This window comes from Erithacus rubecula (genome assembly GCF_903797595.1).
Source record: "Erithacus rubecula genome assembly, chromosome: 22".
Taxonomy (NCBI): domain Eukaryota; kingdom Metazoa; phylum Chordata; class Aves; order Passeriformes; family Muscicapidae; genus Erithacus; species Erithacus rubecula.
The window spans coordinates 7,753,373-7,769,850 of record NC_136674.1 but is presented as its reverse complement, the minus strand read 5'-3'; the positions used below and the strand labels follow the sequence as shown (position 1 = coordinate 7,769,850).

At 55.6% G+C, this 16,478-nt stretch overlaps 1 protein-coding gene across 3 annotated transcripts in view; it reads left to right on the top strand.

Annotated features, from left to right (window-relative positions):
- Nucleotides 1–2,261: 2,261 nt before the first annotated feature.
- STX1A (syntaxin 1A) overlaps nucleotides 2,262–16,478 on the top strand; it is a 65,517-nt gene continuing 51,300 nt past the window's right edge. Inside the window, exon 1 of one of the 3 annotated variants that reach the window (XM_079324934.1) lies at nucleotides 2,262–2,511. Coding sequence is in view for 1 of the 3 variants with exons in the window: in XM_079324933.1 (XP_079181059.1) it covers nucleotides 3,018–3,047 (30 nt within the window). In the remaining 2 variants the exon portion in view is untranslated. Of the gene's footprint in view, nucleotides 2,512–2,949; nucleotides 3,048–16,478 lie in introns of those variants that run through there. The other 2 variants (XM_079324933.1, XR_013776651.1) reach the window with 2 other exon arrangements.

The following is a 16,478-nucleotide window of genomic DNA, read 5'->3' as shown; positions in this document are numbered from 1 at the left end:
TTTTGTATCCATGACTCTCTGGACATGGGATAGGGAATAAGAGATGAGATGAGCTGTAAACAGGTGAATGTCCACTTCTCCTACTCACTGCTGGAAATAGAGCCCTGATGTCTGATTTTTTCCCACCACTGTTGTGTTCAAAAGGCTGAATTGCCTCTCCTTCTGCTTGGTACCCTCTCTTTTTCCATTCTTTACCTTCTCCTGTCCCATTTTGACTTTCTCAGCCACAATGCACAGCTCTTCCCAATTTTCCACCCTCATCCAATGCCTTTCTGAATGCCCTGCCTCAGCTTCTCCAAGTCATGGCACAGCTCCCCTTCCTCCCCACGTCATACCCAGCCTGTGGCAGGGGTATGGCACACGTGCCATGCCAAGAGCCATCCATGAGGATCCCAAGGGCAGTTGGAGAAGGGGCTGAGGCTGAGGAAGTGCTTGAGCTGCCGGCACCAGGGAGGACTTTGGGCAATCTGCACCCACTGCTTCAGCTTCTCCTGCATTAGAGGAGGGGCTGTGTGTGCAGGTATGGCCTTGGGGATGGAATTTGCACTGCTCTTGAGAGGAGCTGGTGGCAGGAGAAACAGCTCCTTGATGTGTCCAGCCTCCACAGCAGGGAGAAAGTGGGCTCCCAGTCTGAGGTGACGTCTTTTGGAAGTCCACAGTACTCCTGTCACTTGAGTGAATTCAGCCAGTCTCTGGCACTGGGACCTATCCCACTGCTGGGATGTGCAATAAAGCTCCTCTGCCCCCCTGGAAGAACACATGGGGAGACACTGATGGGAAGGGGAGCCCAAATAGTGCCTGGCTGGGTCCCTGCCAGGACCAACCCACCCCACACAAGTCCCATCCACACAAGCCTGGGGGAGCACAGAAGCACGAGGGTAGATAGGGACCCAAGTGGGGACTCAGGGGAAGAGACCCTGTCCAGGTACAGCCTCAGCCCAGGGTGTCAAAGCACCGTTGGAGAGAGAGGGGCCATAGCTGTCTGGAAGAATGAAATAAGTTTGGGATGTGGAGGACAGCACAGAGTTTATTATGGGATGGTTTAGAGACGAAGCAAAGATGGGAAAGAGATGGATATGGGTAATTTGGGGAAGAACACGCATGGGATAATATGGGAATGTTTGGGCGGTCCTGGTGTAATCCTGCAATGCTGTCCCGGGAAGAGCGGGAAGGGAGCCTGAACCCGCCCGCTGGTACCGGGTGTACTGGCAATACCGGGGTTACTGGCGATACAGGGAGTACAGGGGATACAGGTGGAACCGGGGGTGCCAGAGTACCGGGTGTACCGGCGATACCGGGGTTACTGGCGATACAAGGAGTACAGGGGATACAGGTGGAACCGGGGGTGCCAAAGTCCCGGGTGTACCGGGGGTACCGGAGACCAGCTCCGCAGGTTGTGTCTGGAGCCGCCAGGGGGCGCCGCGCCCCAGAGCCGCGCTCGGAGCCCCGGCCGGGTTCACCTTTGCGGGGGGAGGGAGAGGCAGCGCGGGGTTAATGGGGCCGTGCGGGGTTAGCAGGGTTGTGGGGGCTTAATGGGGCCGTGCGGGGTTAGCAGGGTTATGGGGGGTTAATGGGGCCGTGCGGGGTTAGCAGGGTTATGGGGGGTTAATGGAGCCGTGCGGGGTTAGCAGGGTTGTGTGGGGTTAATGGCGCTGTGCGGGGTCAGCAGGGTGTGCGGGGCGGGGGAGCCGTGCATGGTGCGTGGGACAGTGCGCGGTGAGCGGAGCTGTGATGGGTGTGCGGGGCTGTGAGGGGTGTGCGGGGCTATGCGGGGCTGTGAGGGGTGTGCGGGGCTGTGAGGGCTGTGCGGTGTGTGCGGGGCTGTGAGGGATGAGCGGGGTGAGCGGGGCTGTGATGGGTGTGCGGGGCTATGCGGAGTGTGCGGTGCTGTGAGGGCTGTGCGGGGTGAGCGGGGCTGTGATGGGTGTGCGGGGCTGTGATGGGTGTGCCGGGCTGTGAGGGGTGTGCGGGGCTGTGAGGGGTGTGCGGGGCTGTGAAGGGTGTGCGGGGCTGTGAGGGGTGAGCTGCGTTGGGTTTGGCCGAGGCCCCAGCCTTTGCAGCAGGTGTACTCCAGCACTGGGCACCCCAGGAACGCTGGACGCGGGCGGATTGCGGGAACTGCGACCCGCGGCCCTGCGGCTGGATCCCATGGCCCCAGGAGCTGCAGGCCCCGGCTATGGGAGATCCCGCTCCTTTTTTCCCTGGAGCGGGGAGGCAGAGGGGCGTCTCCCCGACACTGCCGGTTTCCCCAAACTGGCACCATCTGTCTGAGCCCCGCTGACACTTTCCGCTCCCTGCGAGCCAGGTTTTGGGGTCCTCAGGGTGGATCCGCCAACATGCCCTGCTTGTCCCCAGGCTGGGGGGCAGAGCCAGCCCCCAAACCTTGCTGTCTCCTGGAGCCCCAGCACCGCTGCCACCGCCCTGGGACACCCAGAGTGACCCTGCTCTTGGGGCTGCCCTGCTGTGCATCCCTCCACACCCTGAAGAGCACCGTGATGTGATGTCCCACAGGTACGCCCTCCTCAGGTGTGATCCCTCCCGATGTTATTCCCAGATGTCACTTCTTTCTGTGGCCCCCCTAAGTGCCAACCCGCTCCAATGCGATGTCCCCAAGCGTGAGATGCCCTGGGTGTGACCCGCAGCTGTGACCTTCTCGCGTGGCCCCCTCCCGGTGAGACCCTTCCCCGAGATGTGACGCCCCCACGTGCGAGGTCCCCTGGGTGTGACCCGCAGCCGTGACGCCTCACTTGCCCCCCGGCGCGACCCCCCGGTGACATCCCCTTGTAGCTGTGACCTTCCCGGCTGTGCCCCTCCCCTGCCCCGTTCGCGATGTGACCCCCGCCGTGCCGCGTGCCCGCAGTTCGGCTCCGCGGTGTGCGTGTCCCCCTGCCGGTGCCCCCATCATGGTAGGGTCCCCCCGGGGTCCCCCCGCCCCTCTCGCCGCGCTGCACGCATGCTCCGCGCCCGCCCCTCCCCGCGCTCTGCCCGTTCCCAGCGGCGGCGGCAGCGGGGCGAGGATGAAGGACCGGACCGGGGAGCTGCGCGCTGTGAGTGCGGGGCGCAGCCGGCTGTGCGGGGGATGCGGGCGGCCCTCTGCCCCCATCGGGGACCGCCCCAAGCCGTCTCGGCCCCCATCCCTGGGCAGGGAGCGCCCTGCCCTGAGCGGCGGCGCGGCGGCGAGGGGGTTGGGCGGGGGCTGGTCGCAGGGGACGAGCCCCCCGGATATCGCCGGGATGTCGGGGTGGGAGAGGGGGTCCCCCTCCTGCCCGCGCCGCCGCGGATCGCTCCGGCTGTCCCCGGCGCCGGGCGGTGCGAGCGGCGATCTGCGCGGTACCGGGGGCCGCGGCGGCCGGGCAGCATCGCCGCGGGGAGCCCGGATACAGACGCGTATTTGTACGGGTGCATTTGCAGCGGGGCGGGCGGGGGCTGCCCGCGGGCGGCGGGGCCGTGCCGTGCTCAGCCGGACCGTGCCGCTCCCGTTTTGCGTGTTCATCCTCCGGCGCAGCCGCTGCGGCGGGGCCGAGCAGCGCCCGCGGCCGCGGCAGCGCGGGGCTGAGCGCCGTGACCCGTGCTCGCGGGAGGCGCCGGCTCCGCGTGCGGCCGCAGCCGGTGCGGAATCCCCGCGGCCCCGCAGCGCGGGCGGCGGGAGGCGGCGGCGCGCACGGAGCACCGGTGGAGGAGCCCCCGTGTCCTTCCCCAGCCCCTCCTGCCCCCTCGGGACCGCGGTGTGCCGCTGCCTGCGCCTGGGGCCGGCTCTGGGGCCAGCGGCAGTGCCCGGAGGGGCAGAGCCCGAGATCCTGGAGCCGTGCTCCAGCCCCCGCCCCGTACCACCCCCGGTCCTCCTTCTACTGCTTTTTCATGTTTGGTTAGGGGCTTTTTTTTTTGTGAATTTTTTTAAGATTACTTCACGTTTGGCACTGCAGAGCCGCCTGGGGTTTCGAGGGGGGGTCTGTCCCGTGGGGAAGGCTCTGCCATAGGGCGAGGGGCAGCGGGGACCACTGTGGGTGTCCAGTGTGGTCGGGCATCGGAGCTCTCACCAGCATCACTTGGCTGGGAGTTTGCTTTGGTCTGAAAAACAGCAGGAGGATGGAGCTGGGGTGATGCCAGCAAGGGGCTGAGGGGGTGGCTGTCAGGTTATGGGGTGGCTTTTGGGGTGATTGGGCAGCTCTGCATGCCCAGGGCTGGCTGTAGATGCCCGGGAGCGGCTGTGGATTCTGCAGGAGGAAGAGGCTCCCCCAAGAGCTGCCTCCCCACTCTGCCTGGAAAGCACCCAAACATGGGGCTCTGTCTCCACCACCAGCACAGGCTGTGAAATGGGATTGGAAAACAGGCTTTTTAATAATAATAGTAAAAAGAAGCCTCATGAATGTCCTTTTGGCAGCCAGTGCTGGCTGAGAAGTGATGCCATGGAGTATTTTAAAATTTCTCTGTTCCTTTAAATATGCCTTAAGAAAAATAAAATGTGTTTTCACCTCACTCCTGCTGCTGCTCCTTATTCATCAGCCTCATGCTGAGGGTGCAGCATTTTTCCTGGGGACTCCTGGGGATGGAGGAATGCTTTTGAGCATGCATCTGCCCCGGATATGAGTGGGTCCTGGCAGGACTGCAGTGAGTGAGGCAGCATGGATTTACACCCTTGGTGGTGGCAGACACCAGGGAGGAGCGAGATGCTGCAGTGGACACAGAGGCAGGAGCATTTGAACTTGTTTCCTCTCTGCTGCCTCATTAATAGCATGTATCAATTCTTCTCATGTTAATACAGTGTTTAAATTCTGCCAGGGATGATAAAAAAGAAGGATTAATAAAAAAAGAGCTGGCATTGTTGGAGCAGAGGAGGAGAGACAGGGCGGTCACTGCTGTACAGAACAGGAGCTCCATGTCTTAATGGGATTTTTAAAATGGTACTTGAAATTCAAAATACTAATCCCAGCTCTTTTCTGAATCTCAGCTCTGGTTTGGATCAGACTTGCTGGAGCTTATTCAGTGCCCTTGTGGGTATAGTGTCCCCAGGTCTGCTCTGAACCAGGGACAGGAAATTTAACTTACAGATGAAACGTGTCCTCTAGCTGTGGAGGAGAGCAACTGAGGGTGGGCCGTGCAGGATCCTTGGATGAGGCTGAGCAGAGCTTTGTCTACAGCAGCTTCTGTGCAGGTGTCACAGCTGTGGCTATGAGTGGTCTTTCCTGCCCATCTGCAGTAGGTCTGGAGCTGATCCCGTTCCCCAACACCCCCAAAAGGAACCCTGATGAGATGGTGTGTGCATGCAGGATTGTGAGTGTCTGTCCTATGGTGCTCCATCCTGCCATGGAGCTGACAGCTCAGTTGGAGTGAGACGTTGGGATTTCCAGGATGTCACACAGGTCTAAATGGTACAATAATTCTGAATGTTATTTTGGGAGTGGGAGGAAGTAAGGGAGATGTGCCTGTGTCACAGGACCACAGAGTGCTTTAGGTTGGAAGGAGCCATGCAGTTGCACTCCCCCAGCCATTGGCAGGGCCCATTTTTGGTGGTGCGCTTTCCTCCCGTGGCCATTGTTCATCTCCAGCAGCTGTTCTTGTGCGCATTTCTCCAGTGATGTTTGTGTGTTTGTGCCATGCCACTGCCCTCCCCAGCTGGCTGAATCCCCACTCCTGACAGCCAAGTCCCTGCTCCCAGTGCTGCCTCCTGCCAGTGGCAGTTGTGGGAGATGGGTGTTAAAAATAAAAGGAGAGAGGAAGCAAGGTGGGCTCCAGGTCCGGCTCTGTGGATCCACCCCCACCCCTCCTGTGGCAGTGAAATCTGCAGCAGTGCCCCAGGACTCACAGCATGACCTCACTCCATCCCTTCCTCTTAATTCCAAACTGTTCCTACTGAGGCTTTCTCTCCTGGGGGCACAAATGTGAAGTCGACCACAGTTGCTCTTTGCAGAGGTCGGGTCTTGTGTGTGTCTCCATCTTTTCCAGCACCCCCCGGCTGCAGAAGTCCCTGCAGACCTTGGAGATGAATATATTTACTCGTTCAGATGCCATCTTCCTTTCCTTTTTTAACCCTTTTCGTTGCCATGAGTGCTTTTGAGCTCTTGTGTTCAGCCAGAAGGGTCGTGTAAATAATTCAGCTGTCCTGTGTCCCTGCCAGTCGGGAGTGGGGCTGTCACATGGTGGGTGACAGCCGGTGGCTGTGCCGTGTCTGTGGCTCACTGCCGCCTGCTCTGGCTGGCTTGGCTGGCTTTAGCATTATTGAAATGCTCGTTTTTTGGGTGTGGGGAGGAGCAGAGCTGCCGTGGCAGGTCAGACATCATGGCTGCCCTTAAGAGCATTCCTGGGGCAAGCACTGGGGCAGGGAAGCTGCTCTGCCTGCTCCCTTGGGGTCCTGGAGCAGGAGGGGTGAGATGCCGGTCAGTCTTCACTCCTGGCGTCTGCTGGGCTGGGCAGCTGGGACAGAAAAAGGTGACAGGAGTGATGTAGATGAGCCCCACATGCTCCTGTGTGAGATGTTTGTTCTCCCCAGCAGCTGAGGGGTCCTGGGTGTCCCTGTGCCACGGGGATGCTGTTCACAGCAGTGGAGTCACACCATGGTAGGGCAAACCAAAAACTGGGAAAACCCTTTTCTGTGCTTTAAACATGGTGCAGGCAAAGCCCAGACTCTAGGTAAGCTTTGGGTGGTGTGTCACGTCCCCAGCCTGGGAGGGGCCTGGTGGGGTGATGGATGGGGTTTGAGGGACAGACAGAGCTCAGAGGCTCTGAGCCCCAGGGTCCCTGGGTGTGTGTTGGGGAGCTTCAGGTCTGGTGCATGGGTTTGCTGTTTCCACTGAAGTCAACTGGAATACAGGAATACTCGTGACCCACTGGGACCTGATTTCAGTCTGTGGGCACCAGAGAGTGATAAGAGAGATAGTATGCAGCCAGATATGTCAGCTGTGCATGGGATGTCTGAGAGGCTGGAGCCAAAGGGGTTCAGTCTCACCCCTGTTGTTATAACCGAAGTGTCTTTGTGTGTGAGCTGCTCGGAAGCTGTACAAATGTTTGTTTTGCCATGTATCTCCCCGTTAACAAGATTTCTCAGGAAATATGCAAAATTATCACTACAGGCAGAACATGTACAGTAAGGCTCATTAAGCTAAGTACTGTGATAAATTGCTTCTTCCAGAAAATTATGTATATTAGCAAAAAGAAGGAAAGTGAGCCCGGGTGGAAGACCATGAAAACAGAGTGTGTGGTATTGTTCTGGCTCCAGGTGACCTGAGCACACCTGCCTCAGGGGAGTGTCCTTGTGCCATGGTGTCTGCAGGATGATCCTGGAGGAGATGCCTGGGGAGGGGAGGGCAAGCAGAGGACAGCATGGGAAATGGAGATGGAGTGATGCTGTGTCAGGACCAGAGCAGGCACAAAGCCAAAGAGGCTGTCTTTGCTTAGGAAGAATATGAAACAAGGCAACTGTGGTGGCACAAGGAGTAGAAAGTTTTGCTGAACTGAAAGAAGGGGAGAGGCCAGGGGTGATGTGTCACAGGCTGCTTGCACCTCTGCCTGAGCCCCTGCCTGCAGTGGCCAGAACCAGGGCTGGTGTTGGAAGTATGGGCATTGCTTTTGCCCCCAAATCAGGGAGCAGACATGGCTGTGAACAGGGGACAGGCTAAAACATGGGGTATGTCATGGGCTCACAGAATGGTTTGGGCAGAAAAGAACCTTCAAAGACCATGTGGTTCCAACACCCCTATCATGGGCAGGAACACTTTTGGCTAGACCAGACTGTTCTGAGCCCTCTCTGGCCTGGCCTTCCTCCCCCCTCCTTCCAGGGATAGGGCTGAGACAGCAGACAGACTTCTGCGTGCTCAGGTCCCACTTGAGAGATGTTCTGAAACATCTTTCAACCTTTTTCAGTGATACTTTGAGTATTTTCCATAGTGATGCTGCTCCTCTCCCCTGGCAGGAGAGTTTCTTCCTCCATCACCTTTTGCAGGAGTGATGGAAGTAGTGAGTGAAGCCCAGGATGTATGCTGGCCCAAAGCTCTTCTTGGGGACATCCAGAGGAGAACAGGAAGTCCTTCTGCTCCAGCAGCCCTGGAGAGCTCAGGCTCAAGAAAAGTTTCCCTTCAATTGCCAAGGAACCTTTAGAGAACCATGTCATCCAACCCTATTGCCATGGGTTGGGACATCTTCCACTAGACCAGCTCCTGACTGGTTGTGGAATTCCAAGTCTCCTCCCCAAATTGTGTTCATTTGCTCTTGGCCAACACATTCCTTCTGCAGGAGGTTTGTCCTCCCTGCTGCCTCCTCCTCCTCAGGCATCCACAGGCACCTCAGGATACACTCGGGGGCAGAGAACAGACCTGGCTGTGCAGCATCAAAATCTGCTGTAGGGTGGGACTGAACTATTCTGGTGAATATTGCAGACATAGGTTTCTTTTAATGGGAAATAACAGAAAATGAAGTTCTCTGCTCACTGTCCTGTGGGTTTTCAGAAGAACACTCCTGCAGTGACCAGTTCCATCCTGCTGTACTTCTGCACATGTGTGCTGCAGGTTTTCCAGTATGAGCACTGCCTTTTTCTCTGCCATTGCTGATCTTCTATCAGGTTCTGTCAGGCTTTGGGTTTGTGTATGAAATGACTGTTTGTATTTGGTTTCCAGAGGACCTTTGCCTTTTTTGAGGATCAGTGTCTCACCTGGATGATGCTGAGGTTCTTTTACAAGGTCTAGACAACAGCACCAAAAAAATGTCATTGAGCTTTCATGACCATGTGATCAACCTGGTTTGGTGGAAGGTGTCCCTGCCCATGGCAGGGGCTTGGACTGGAGCATCCTTGTAGGTCTATTCCAAATCAGTGTATTCCATGAGTGCCTGTTTGTAGGTGGGGTAATGGGATTTGAGGGATAACCCTTTTGCAGACTGTGTTGATCCCACAGCCAGGGGAGTTGTGGTGCTGTCTGTGTCACCTTCTCTGCCTGAGGCTTTCCTTCTTTTCTCTCTGGCAGTTTCCTAGGACACACTGCAGTGTCACTGGTGGGCATCACTAGGGCTTGGTGACATTGGCAGACAGCAAAGCACAGTGATGATCCCAGCACAGACCTCTCTGAGTGCTGACCCTGATGAATGGAGTGGAGATAAGAGAGGAGTGCTGTGCCTGCAGATCCTTCTGCTGCCCATGGGCAGCTCTGGTCTGCATAGGAGCTGTAACAATGATGATGCCACTTAGAGGATGTTAAGAAATTAATCTCAGATTATTTAAGTCTGTTTTTAACCAAATTATTCTTCAGCCATGACTATAAATTTTTGAAGTACTGGCTGTAAAGTACAGGTACTTTTCCAGTAGGTGATTGTGCTGCCCATGCTTCAGATCTACAGGAGGAGATCAGTGAGTTCTGCTCATTGCCCTCTCCAGGACTGGTGGCAACTCTGTTACCTGTGATGCTTGTTCCTCAGAGTTAAGGAAAATTTTACCTGTTTCCTTTTAAAACTGAGTTTAAGAGTAATCACGGTTCTGATAGAAGGCTTGGGCTTTATGCCAAAGGCTGGGAATTATTTTGCAGGAATGCAAGCCAGCACCTAAGGATAAAACTCTTGGAAATCTTGTTCTCCCTTGCACTGCTGGTGTTGGAAATTGGAAATACCACCTGACTGATGCAGATGTTTCTGGATGCTGAAGTCAACTTTTATTAATAAACAAAGTTGTTAATGGGAAGGTGTGGGCTGGTTTTGGTGAATATCAGAATTGATTAGGTTAGAAAACCCTTCTAAGATCAGCTCTTTCTGCAGCACTGCCAAGGCCAGCACTAGCCCCAAGTGCTACAGCTACACATCTGTTAAGTCTGGTCAGGAATGGTGACTGCACCTTTGCCCTGCACAGCCTGTGCCCTGGCAGCTGGGCTGGACAGCCCTTTCTGTGAAGAATTCTTCTCCAGTATCCAACTAAACTTGCCCTGGCAAGTTTCCTCTTGTCCTGTCCCTTGTTCTGTGGCAGCAGAGCCTGACCCTCACCTGGCTCCACTCTCCTGTCAGGGCACTGTAGAGAGTGAGTTCCCCCCTGGGCCTCCTTTTCTCCAGGCTGAGCCCCCCAGCTCCCTCAGCTGCTCCTGGTGCTCCAGACCTTTCCCCAGCTCCATGCCTTTCCCTGGACATGCTCCAGCATCTCTATGACCTTCTTGTGAGGGGCCCAGAACTGACCCCAAGGTTTGTGGTGCCTCAGCAGTGTCCAGCACAGAGGGACAATCCTTGCCCTGGTCCTGCTGGACACATTATATCTGATACAGGCCAAGTGCCATTGGCCTCTTGCCCACCTGGGCTTATGTTCAGCTCTGCTGGCCAGCACCCCGAGGCCTTTCCCAGCTTTTCAGCAACTCTGTCCTGTGCCTGGAGCATTCCATGGGTTTGTTGTTACCCAAGTGCAGGACCTGGCACTTGGCCTCATTGAATGTCTCAGAATTGGCCCTGGCTCATTGATTCAGCCTGTTCAGATCACTCTGCAGATCCCTCCTGCAGGTCAGCATCTCACCCAATTTGGTGTCTTCTGCTGAGGGTGCCCTTGATCCCCTTGTCCACATCATTGATAAAGGTATTAGACAGGAGTGGCCCCAGCACTGATCCCTGGAGAACACCACTGGTGACAGGCTGCCAGCTGAATTTAATACTGGAATAGACACAGCTGAGTTTGGGGCCTGTGTGCCATGGAGGGGCCAATTGATCATAGTGCCCAGCTGTATTATATGGCCTGCAAGAAGGGTTGAGGCTGAGACCATGGGTGGTTTAAACCATGGTCCTGGTGCTTCAGCTCCTCAGGGCTGTCTCCTGGGAGCATATCTCTGGCTGTCCTTATCCTCAGCCTTGACACCACCTCCCTGGAAACCTTCAGGAGCAGGACTTCAGCCCTGCTTGAAGGGTTTTTTTTTAGCTGCTGCAGATGCCTAAAGCCTGAATCATGGGGAGGTCAGGGCAGCCTGAGGGTGAGGGACTTGTTTGGTGGGTGGGAGATCTGTGTGTGCTCTGGACCTAATCCAGGTGAGGCTGTGCTGAGCTGCCCTTGTGCTGCCAAGCATCCCAGAGCCAGGCTGGGATGTTTGCACAGACCTGGGTGTCTCTGTGCTCTCCTACGTGTCCTTTAGGCTCTGTGAGATGGCTGGGATGTCAGTGCTGCTCTCTGCTGAGTTATTCTGACCTTGTCCTTCCTTGCACAGCTGCATGCCAGAATGAGCTGCCCTGGGAGCTCTCAGTGTCAGCAGCAGTGCCCTGGGCTGGGGGCTTTGGATGTGGGGAGCAAGGTGACTGCTGTTGGGTGTTGGACCCCAGTTGTGTGGGGACACGATCCCAGACGTGACCCAGAGCTGCTGAGGGGCATCCCCAGGAGCAGTCTGTGCATCCTGCCGTGTTCTGGTCCTGCTACAGAAAGGACATCATTTTACAAAGCCAGTCAAGCCCAGATGGCTGGAATCTCTTCAGCTGGGCAGAGCAGCACGGAGGTGTTGGTAAATAAAAACAAACAGATGCAGCCTGGGAGTGAAACTGTCGAGCAGCCTCCTGCATCTCAGGGATGAGCCTTTCTTTGCTTAACTGAGTGGTCCCTAAAAGGGGGGTGGCATCTGCTGTGCCTTTTTCTTTCCCTTGTGCTTTTGTGAGGCTTGCCTTGTCTCTGGTAGGGTGGGAGGCAGCATGGCCTGACCCCACAGCCCCATGGGGTGCTAGAGGCAGGCGAGGGCCCACTGCCTGTTTGGACACAGGTGTCTCCTAGGAAAATGTGCCAGCAGGGCTTGGTAGAGGGATGTGTCTGGGTTCAGATGTGCCCAGCAGTGGCTGAGCACATTGTTCCTCTGCCCTGCCTCTGCTGCCTGCACCAGCTCCCTGGACATGGTCAAATCCATCTGCAGCACTGACAGGAGAGGACAGGAGCTTGGGGCTGCATGTGGCCACTTGTGAGGTGACACAGACCTGGTTGTGGCCTGCACAGCCCACCCTGTCAGTGTTGCTGTTTGGAGGAGAGCAAGTTTTCAGGTGTTCTGTGCTCCTTTGCCTCTTTCAAAAAGTGCTTGGAGAGAGAATGGGGTGAATTGGAACCACAGGAATGTAATTTCCTCAATAATAAATTTATTAGCATGTCCTGGTTACAAAATCTACAGAGCCAGGATGCTCCGGGGCCCTGGATGTCTTCCCATCTGCTACTCCTTTTTGTCAGGGATGATTTCACAGTTGGTCTCTGCCTCCACTTGGGATTTTGGCCCCTGTGGAGGGCACTTTGAACCCTGTGAGGCTCTGAAAGCTGCTGGAGGAGCTCTGACTGACCTGCCCTCCCCATCTAGCTCCCGTTGTTCACAGCACTGAAGAGGCAGCAGCTCCCAGAGCCATCCCAGCTGCTGGGGCAGGGCACATGTGGTGCCACTGGTTGGCCTCTGGCACACTGGAGAAATAAAAACCTTTCAAAAGAAGGGTTATCCTCACCTAGCCTGTGTGGGGGAAAAGCCCTGGGTCCTTGGTGCTGCCTGACAGTGCCTGAGGCATAAGTGGAGGGACACAGGAGGATGGTGTGCCCAGCACTGTGAGTTCCCAGGCTGGGGAGTTGTTTGCTGCTTGTTCTGAGCAGCACCTGCAGATAATTTTGACTGAGACAGGAGCTTTTCATGTGACTTTGGAAACCTGGGATGCTCACAGCTGGGGTGTGTGAAGCCAGAATGCTGGGATGCTGTGTGATACTTGACATTTCCTTTGGAATGTTTTGGTCTCGTTCTGACTTCTGCAGGAGAATTAATCATGGGGAGACACCTCAAGCTTGGGGTAGAGCAGTGAGGGCCAGAGTGGAGGGAGATGCTGGGAGCAGCTGATCCATCAGTGCCCTGCATCCCATGAGCTGTTCTCCCAGGGGCATCTCCTCTGGCTCCAGTCCCAGTCCCCCATTAGGGGACATGGCTGCTGCTTGCTGGCTCAGGGGCTGGGCTGGGATGCTGTGCCTGGCACGGGGGGTTGGAGGCAGTGTGGCACTGAGGGTGTTTCCAGTGACGTGGGTTGGACAGATGGTGCCCTTCTCCAGCCCGGAGTGACAAGTGACATGTGCCCTCCTGACCAGCAGGCTCCATCTGTGTAATTTCCTCTTCATGGGGCTTCTGGCTGGGCTCTGTGCCACTCTGCCTGTCCAGTGCCTGCCCTAAATAACATCTCTCTGCCTGTCCATCAGCCTCTGTGCTCCCAGGACTGGTCTGCCCTCAGCCATGAGTGCCTCTGACAGGGCTGTGTGTGGCTTTGGCAAAAACCCTTTCCATGGGTGGTGGGTCCCTTCCTTCAGGATTTCTGGATATGGAAGCACAGATAGGATGTCTAGGGGTGTGGCATTCTTTGGGCAATGAGCCAGGCCTATTTCAGATGTGGAAGGGACAAGCAAGAGGTGACAAGGAGAAGAGCATCTTGGCAGGTACCTGCTCTCCTGCTGTTCTTCCTCTGCTGCCAGTCCCTGGCCTTCCTGGTTTATATACAAGCCTGCATTTAAAATTAACAGTGGAAATACTCTGCTCACAGGCTACAAAAAGGGGCAGGGACACCTTCCACTATCCCAGGTTGCTCCAAGCCCCATCCAGCCTGGCCTTGGACACTTCAAGGATGGGGCAGCCACAGCTTCTCTGGGCAACCCACCCTCATGGTCTGACATTTCTTCCCCATGTCCTGACTCCACCCTCAGTTCAACACCACTGTCCTGTGCTGGGACCCCAGAGCTGGGGGCAGCTCCAGGAGAGTGGAGCAGAGGAGAAACATCCCCTCCCTCCCCTGATGCCCACACTGTTGAGGATGAGCCCAGGAGTCATTTGGCTTTCAGTGCTGCCAGTGCCCATGGCAGGGTCAAGTCCCATTTGTCACCCACCAGAATTCCCCCGTTCCATCCTCACTGGGTGCTCTCAGCCCCCTTCCCTTTGCCTCCTTCCTGTAATCTGTCCTGTTGGGTGCATGATGAGGTGACAGGACCTACAGCAGGATGTGTGTACAGCCCCTCCATCTGTGGGGGCTGGTGTGGATGTCCTTGTCCCTGATATGGGAAGGCTTAGCAGGGTGGGGAAGGGAGATCCCCTGACCTGGCACCACGCATCCAGGGTGGTGTTTTCACTGGCAGGTGCATCTTCCATCACTCACAGCATGTGTCCCCAGGATCTGTTGGCATTATCCATGATCCTGGGGGGTGTAGGTGGGGGTCTGTGTTGTAATTGCTTGTTCAATCTGCTCTCAGTACCACCCAACAAAGTGTGTGATGCTTAAAAGCTGTTGATACAGAAAGTCAAGCACAGCACTCACCTAACAGGTATGTGTGATGTGTGAAGTGGAATGTGAGCATGGATGGTACTTGTATTTCTATAGCAAAGATCTATCCATGCATTCCTAGCTTTAGGACATGGTTCTTTGTGACCTCCTCGATGGTGAGCCCTCCTCCCATATGCTGTGAGTGCTGGGTGAGTGCTTCGGATGCTCTGGGAGCATATTTGGACATTGCTTTGGAACCAGTTGTTGACCCCAAGTGGACCTGAGCTTTCAGCCAGGCTTGCTGCTGGCTGAAGGAATGGCACAGTCAGCACTGGGGTCAGGACTGGGGGGGTGACAGCTGTCACTGTGCTCAGATGGCTTTGAGCAAGGCTGGAGCAGTGGTGGCAGGGGACAGGAGGAGGGACTGGGCTGTCTGGTGGCACTGGTGTGCAGGAAGGATTTAAAAGAGCCCGCAGCCAAATCCTGCCTTTGGCTCCGGGGAGGGGTGGGACGTGTTGGATATGGTCATGTATCCAGCTCTGCCCAAAGCCTGAGCACTGCTCTGGCTCTCAGTGCCAGACTGTGACTGCTGGAGGGGGTGGGAGAGGTGGTGTGGACCTGGTGTGAGCAAGCTGCAGAATTTTGGAAGCAAAAAGCTTCAGGGAAAAAGCTGGCTCTGCCTGATGCAGAATGGACTGTACAGTCCCAGCTGGTACCAGCTCATATGTAGCAGTGGGACCAGGACAGTGTCCATCCCCCAGGACAGTGACCATCCCCAGGACAGTGACCATCCCCTGGGCTGGGTTGGGCACTGCTGAGGCATCTCAAATCATGGGGGCAGTTTTGGGCCCCTGGAAAAAGAAGACAGTGAGAGGCTGGAGCATATCCAGAGAAGGGAACAGAGCAAGGGAAGGGTCTGGAGGAGCAGGAATGGCTGAAGTAACTGAGGTGGCTCAGCCTGGAGAAAAGGAGGCTCAGGAGGAACCTTCTTAACTCTCTGCAGGTCCCTGACAGGAGGGTGGAGCCAGGTGAGGGTCAGGCTCTTTTCCCAGGTTATCAAATGACAAGACAAGCAGAGTTGGCCTTGAGTTGCTCCAGGGGAGGTTCAGGTTGGATATTCGGCAAAATGTCTTCACAGAAGGGGTTGTGAAACCCAGGAACAGGCTGTGCAGAGCAGTGATAGAGTCTCCATCACTGGAGGGATTTAAATGTGCCAACCCATTCCCAGGCCAGCAGCTTTGGCCATGCCCCAGCCTCACTGTGCTGGCAGCTCCTGGCCTGAGTGGCTGTGGGCCACACATGGACACAATTTCAGACTTCAGGGCACAGCTTTCTGTGCCCACAGAATGGTGGGTAAGAACAGCACCATGCCTGATTTTCCTTGTCAGGATAAGATTTTCAGCAGAATTGTGGAGGCTCTCTGATTACAAGGACTCTGGATAACCATGAATGGAATGACTGTTACCTAGGCAAAAAATGCCACGAGTGGTGGCAAGGCTGAAAGCTGAGGATTCTGGATGATATAGCCCAAATCAGTCACTGTAGGGTGGAAAGACAATTTTAGAGGGTAGGATAGGTATTTAATCTGGCTTATTTCAATGTGAGAGTGCTCTCTCTGGAGACTGTGGTAGTGCAGAGTGACCATGGGGTAATGTGTAAGCATCTGCAAAAAGAAATCATCGTGAGATGAGCAGGGGCAGTCCTGTCTTAAATCTCCATTCCACTGGCTTCTTCTCTCTTGTAAAGATGGAGTAAGAAGAAACTTTTCCAACCTGTTAATTTTCCATTTTCCTCCGTCATGCAACTGCTTTGGATAATAATATTTTAAATGTCTCCTTATGTGGAGGACTGTAATTTTTTCTTCCCTTGAGAGCTTGCATCCCCCGCCTTGCTGGGACAGGAGGTGTTTTCTTCTCTGGTGACAATGACACACATGCTTCTACAGACAAGGACAACCCCTCATTTCCCTGCTGTGACTTTACTAGTTCTGCTGTGTTATCTGTTTGCTCCCACCTTTCCTGCACTCTGCTCCTTTTATTTTCCCATCACGGCATCCCTCGTGCTTTCCCATGGCAGCATCCCTTGTTTTTACCATCATGGCATCCCTTATGTTTTCCTGACGTGGCATTCCTCATGTTTTTCCATTGCAGCATCTCTCTTTTCCCATTGCAGCTTCCCTGCTGCTTTCCTGTGGCAGCATTCCTTGTGTTTCCTGTGGCAGCATCCCTCATATTTCCCATTACAGCATCCCTCGTGTTTTCCCACCACGCCATCGCCCATGCTTTCTCCTGTGGCAG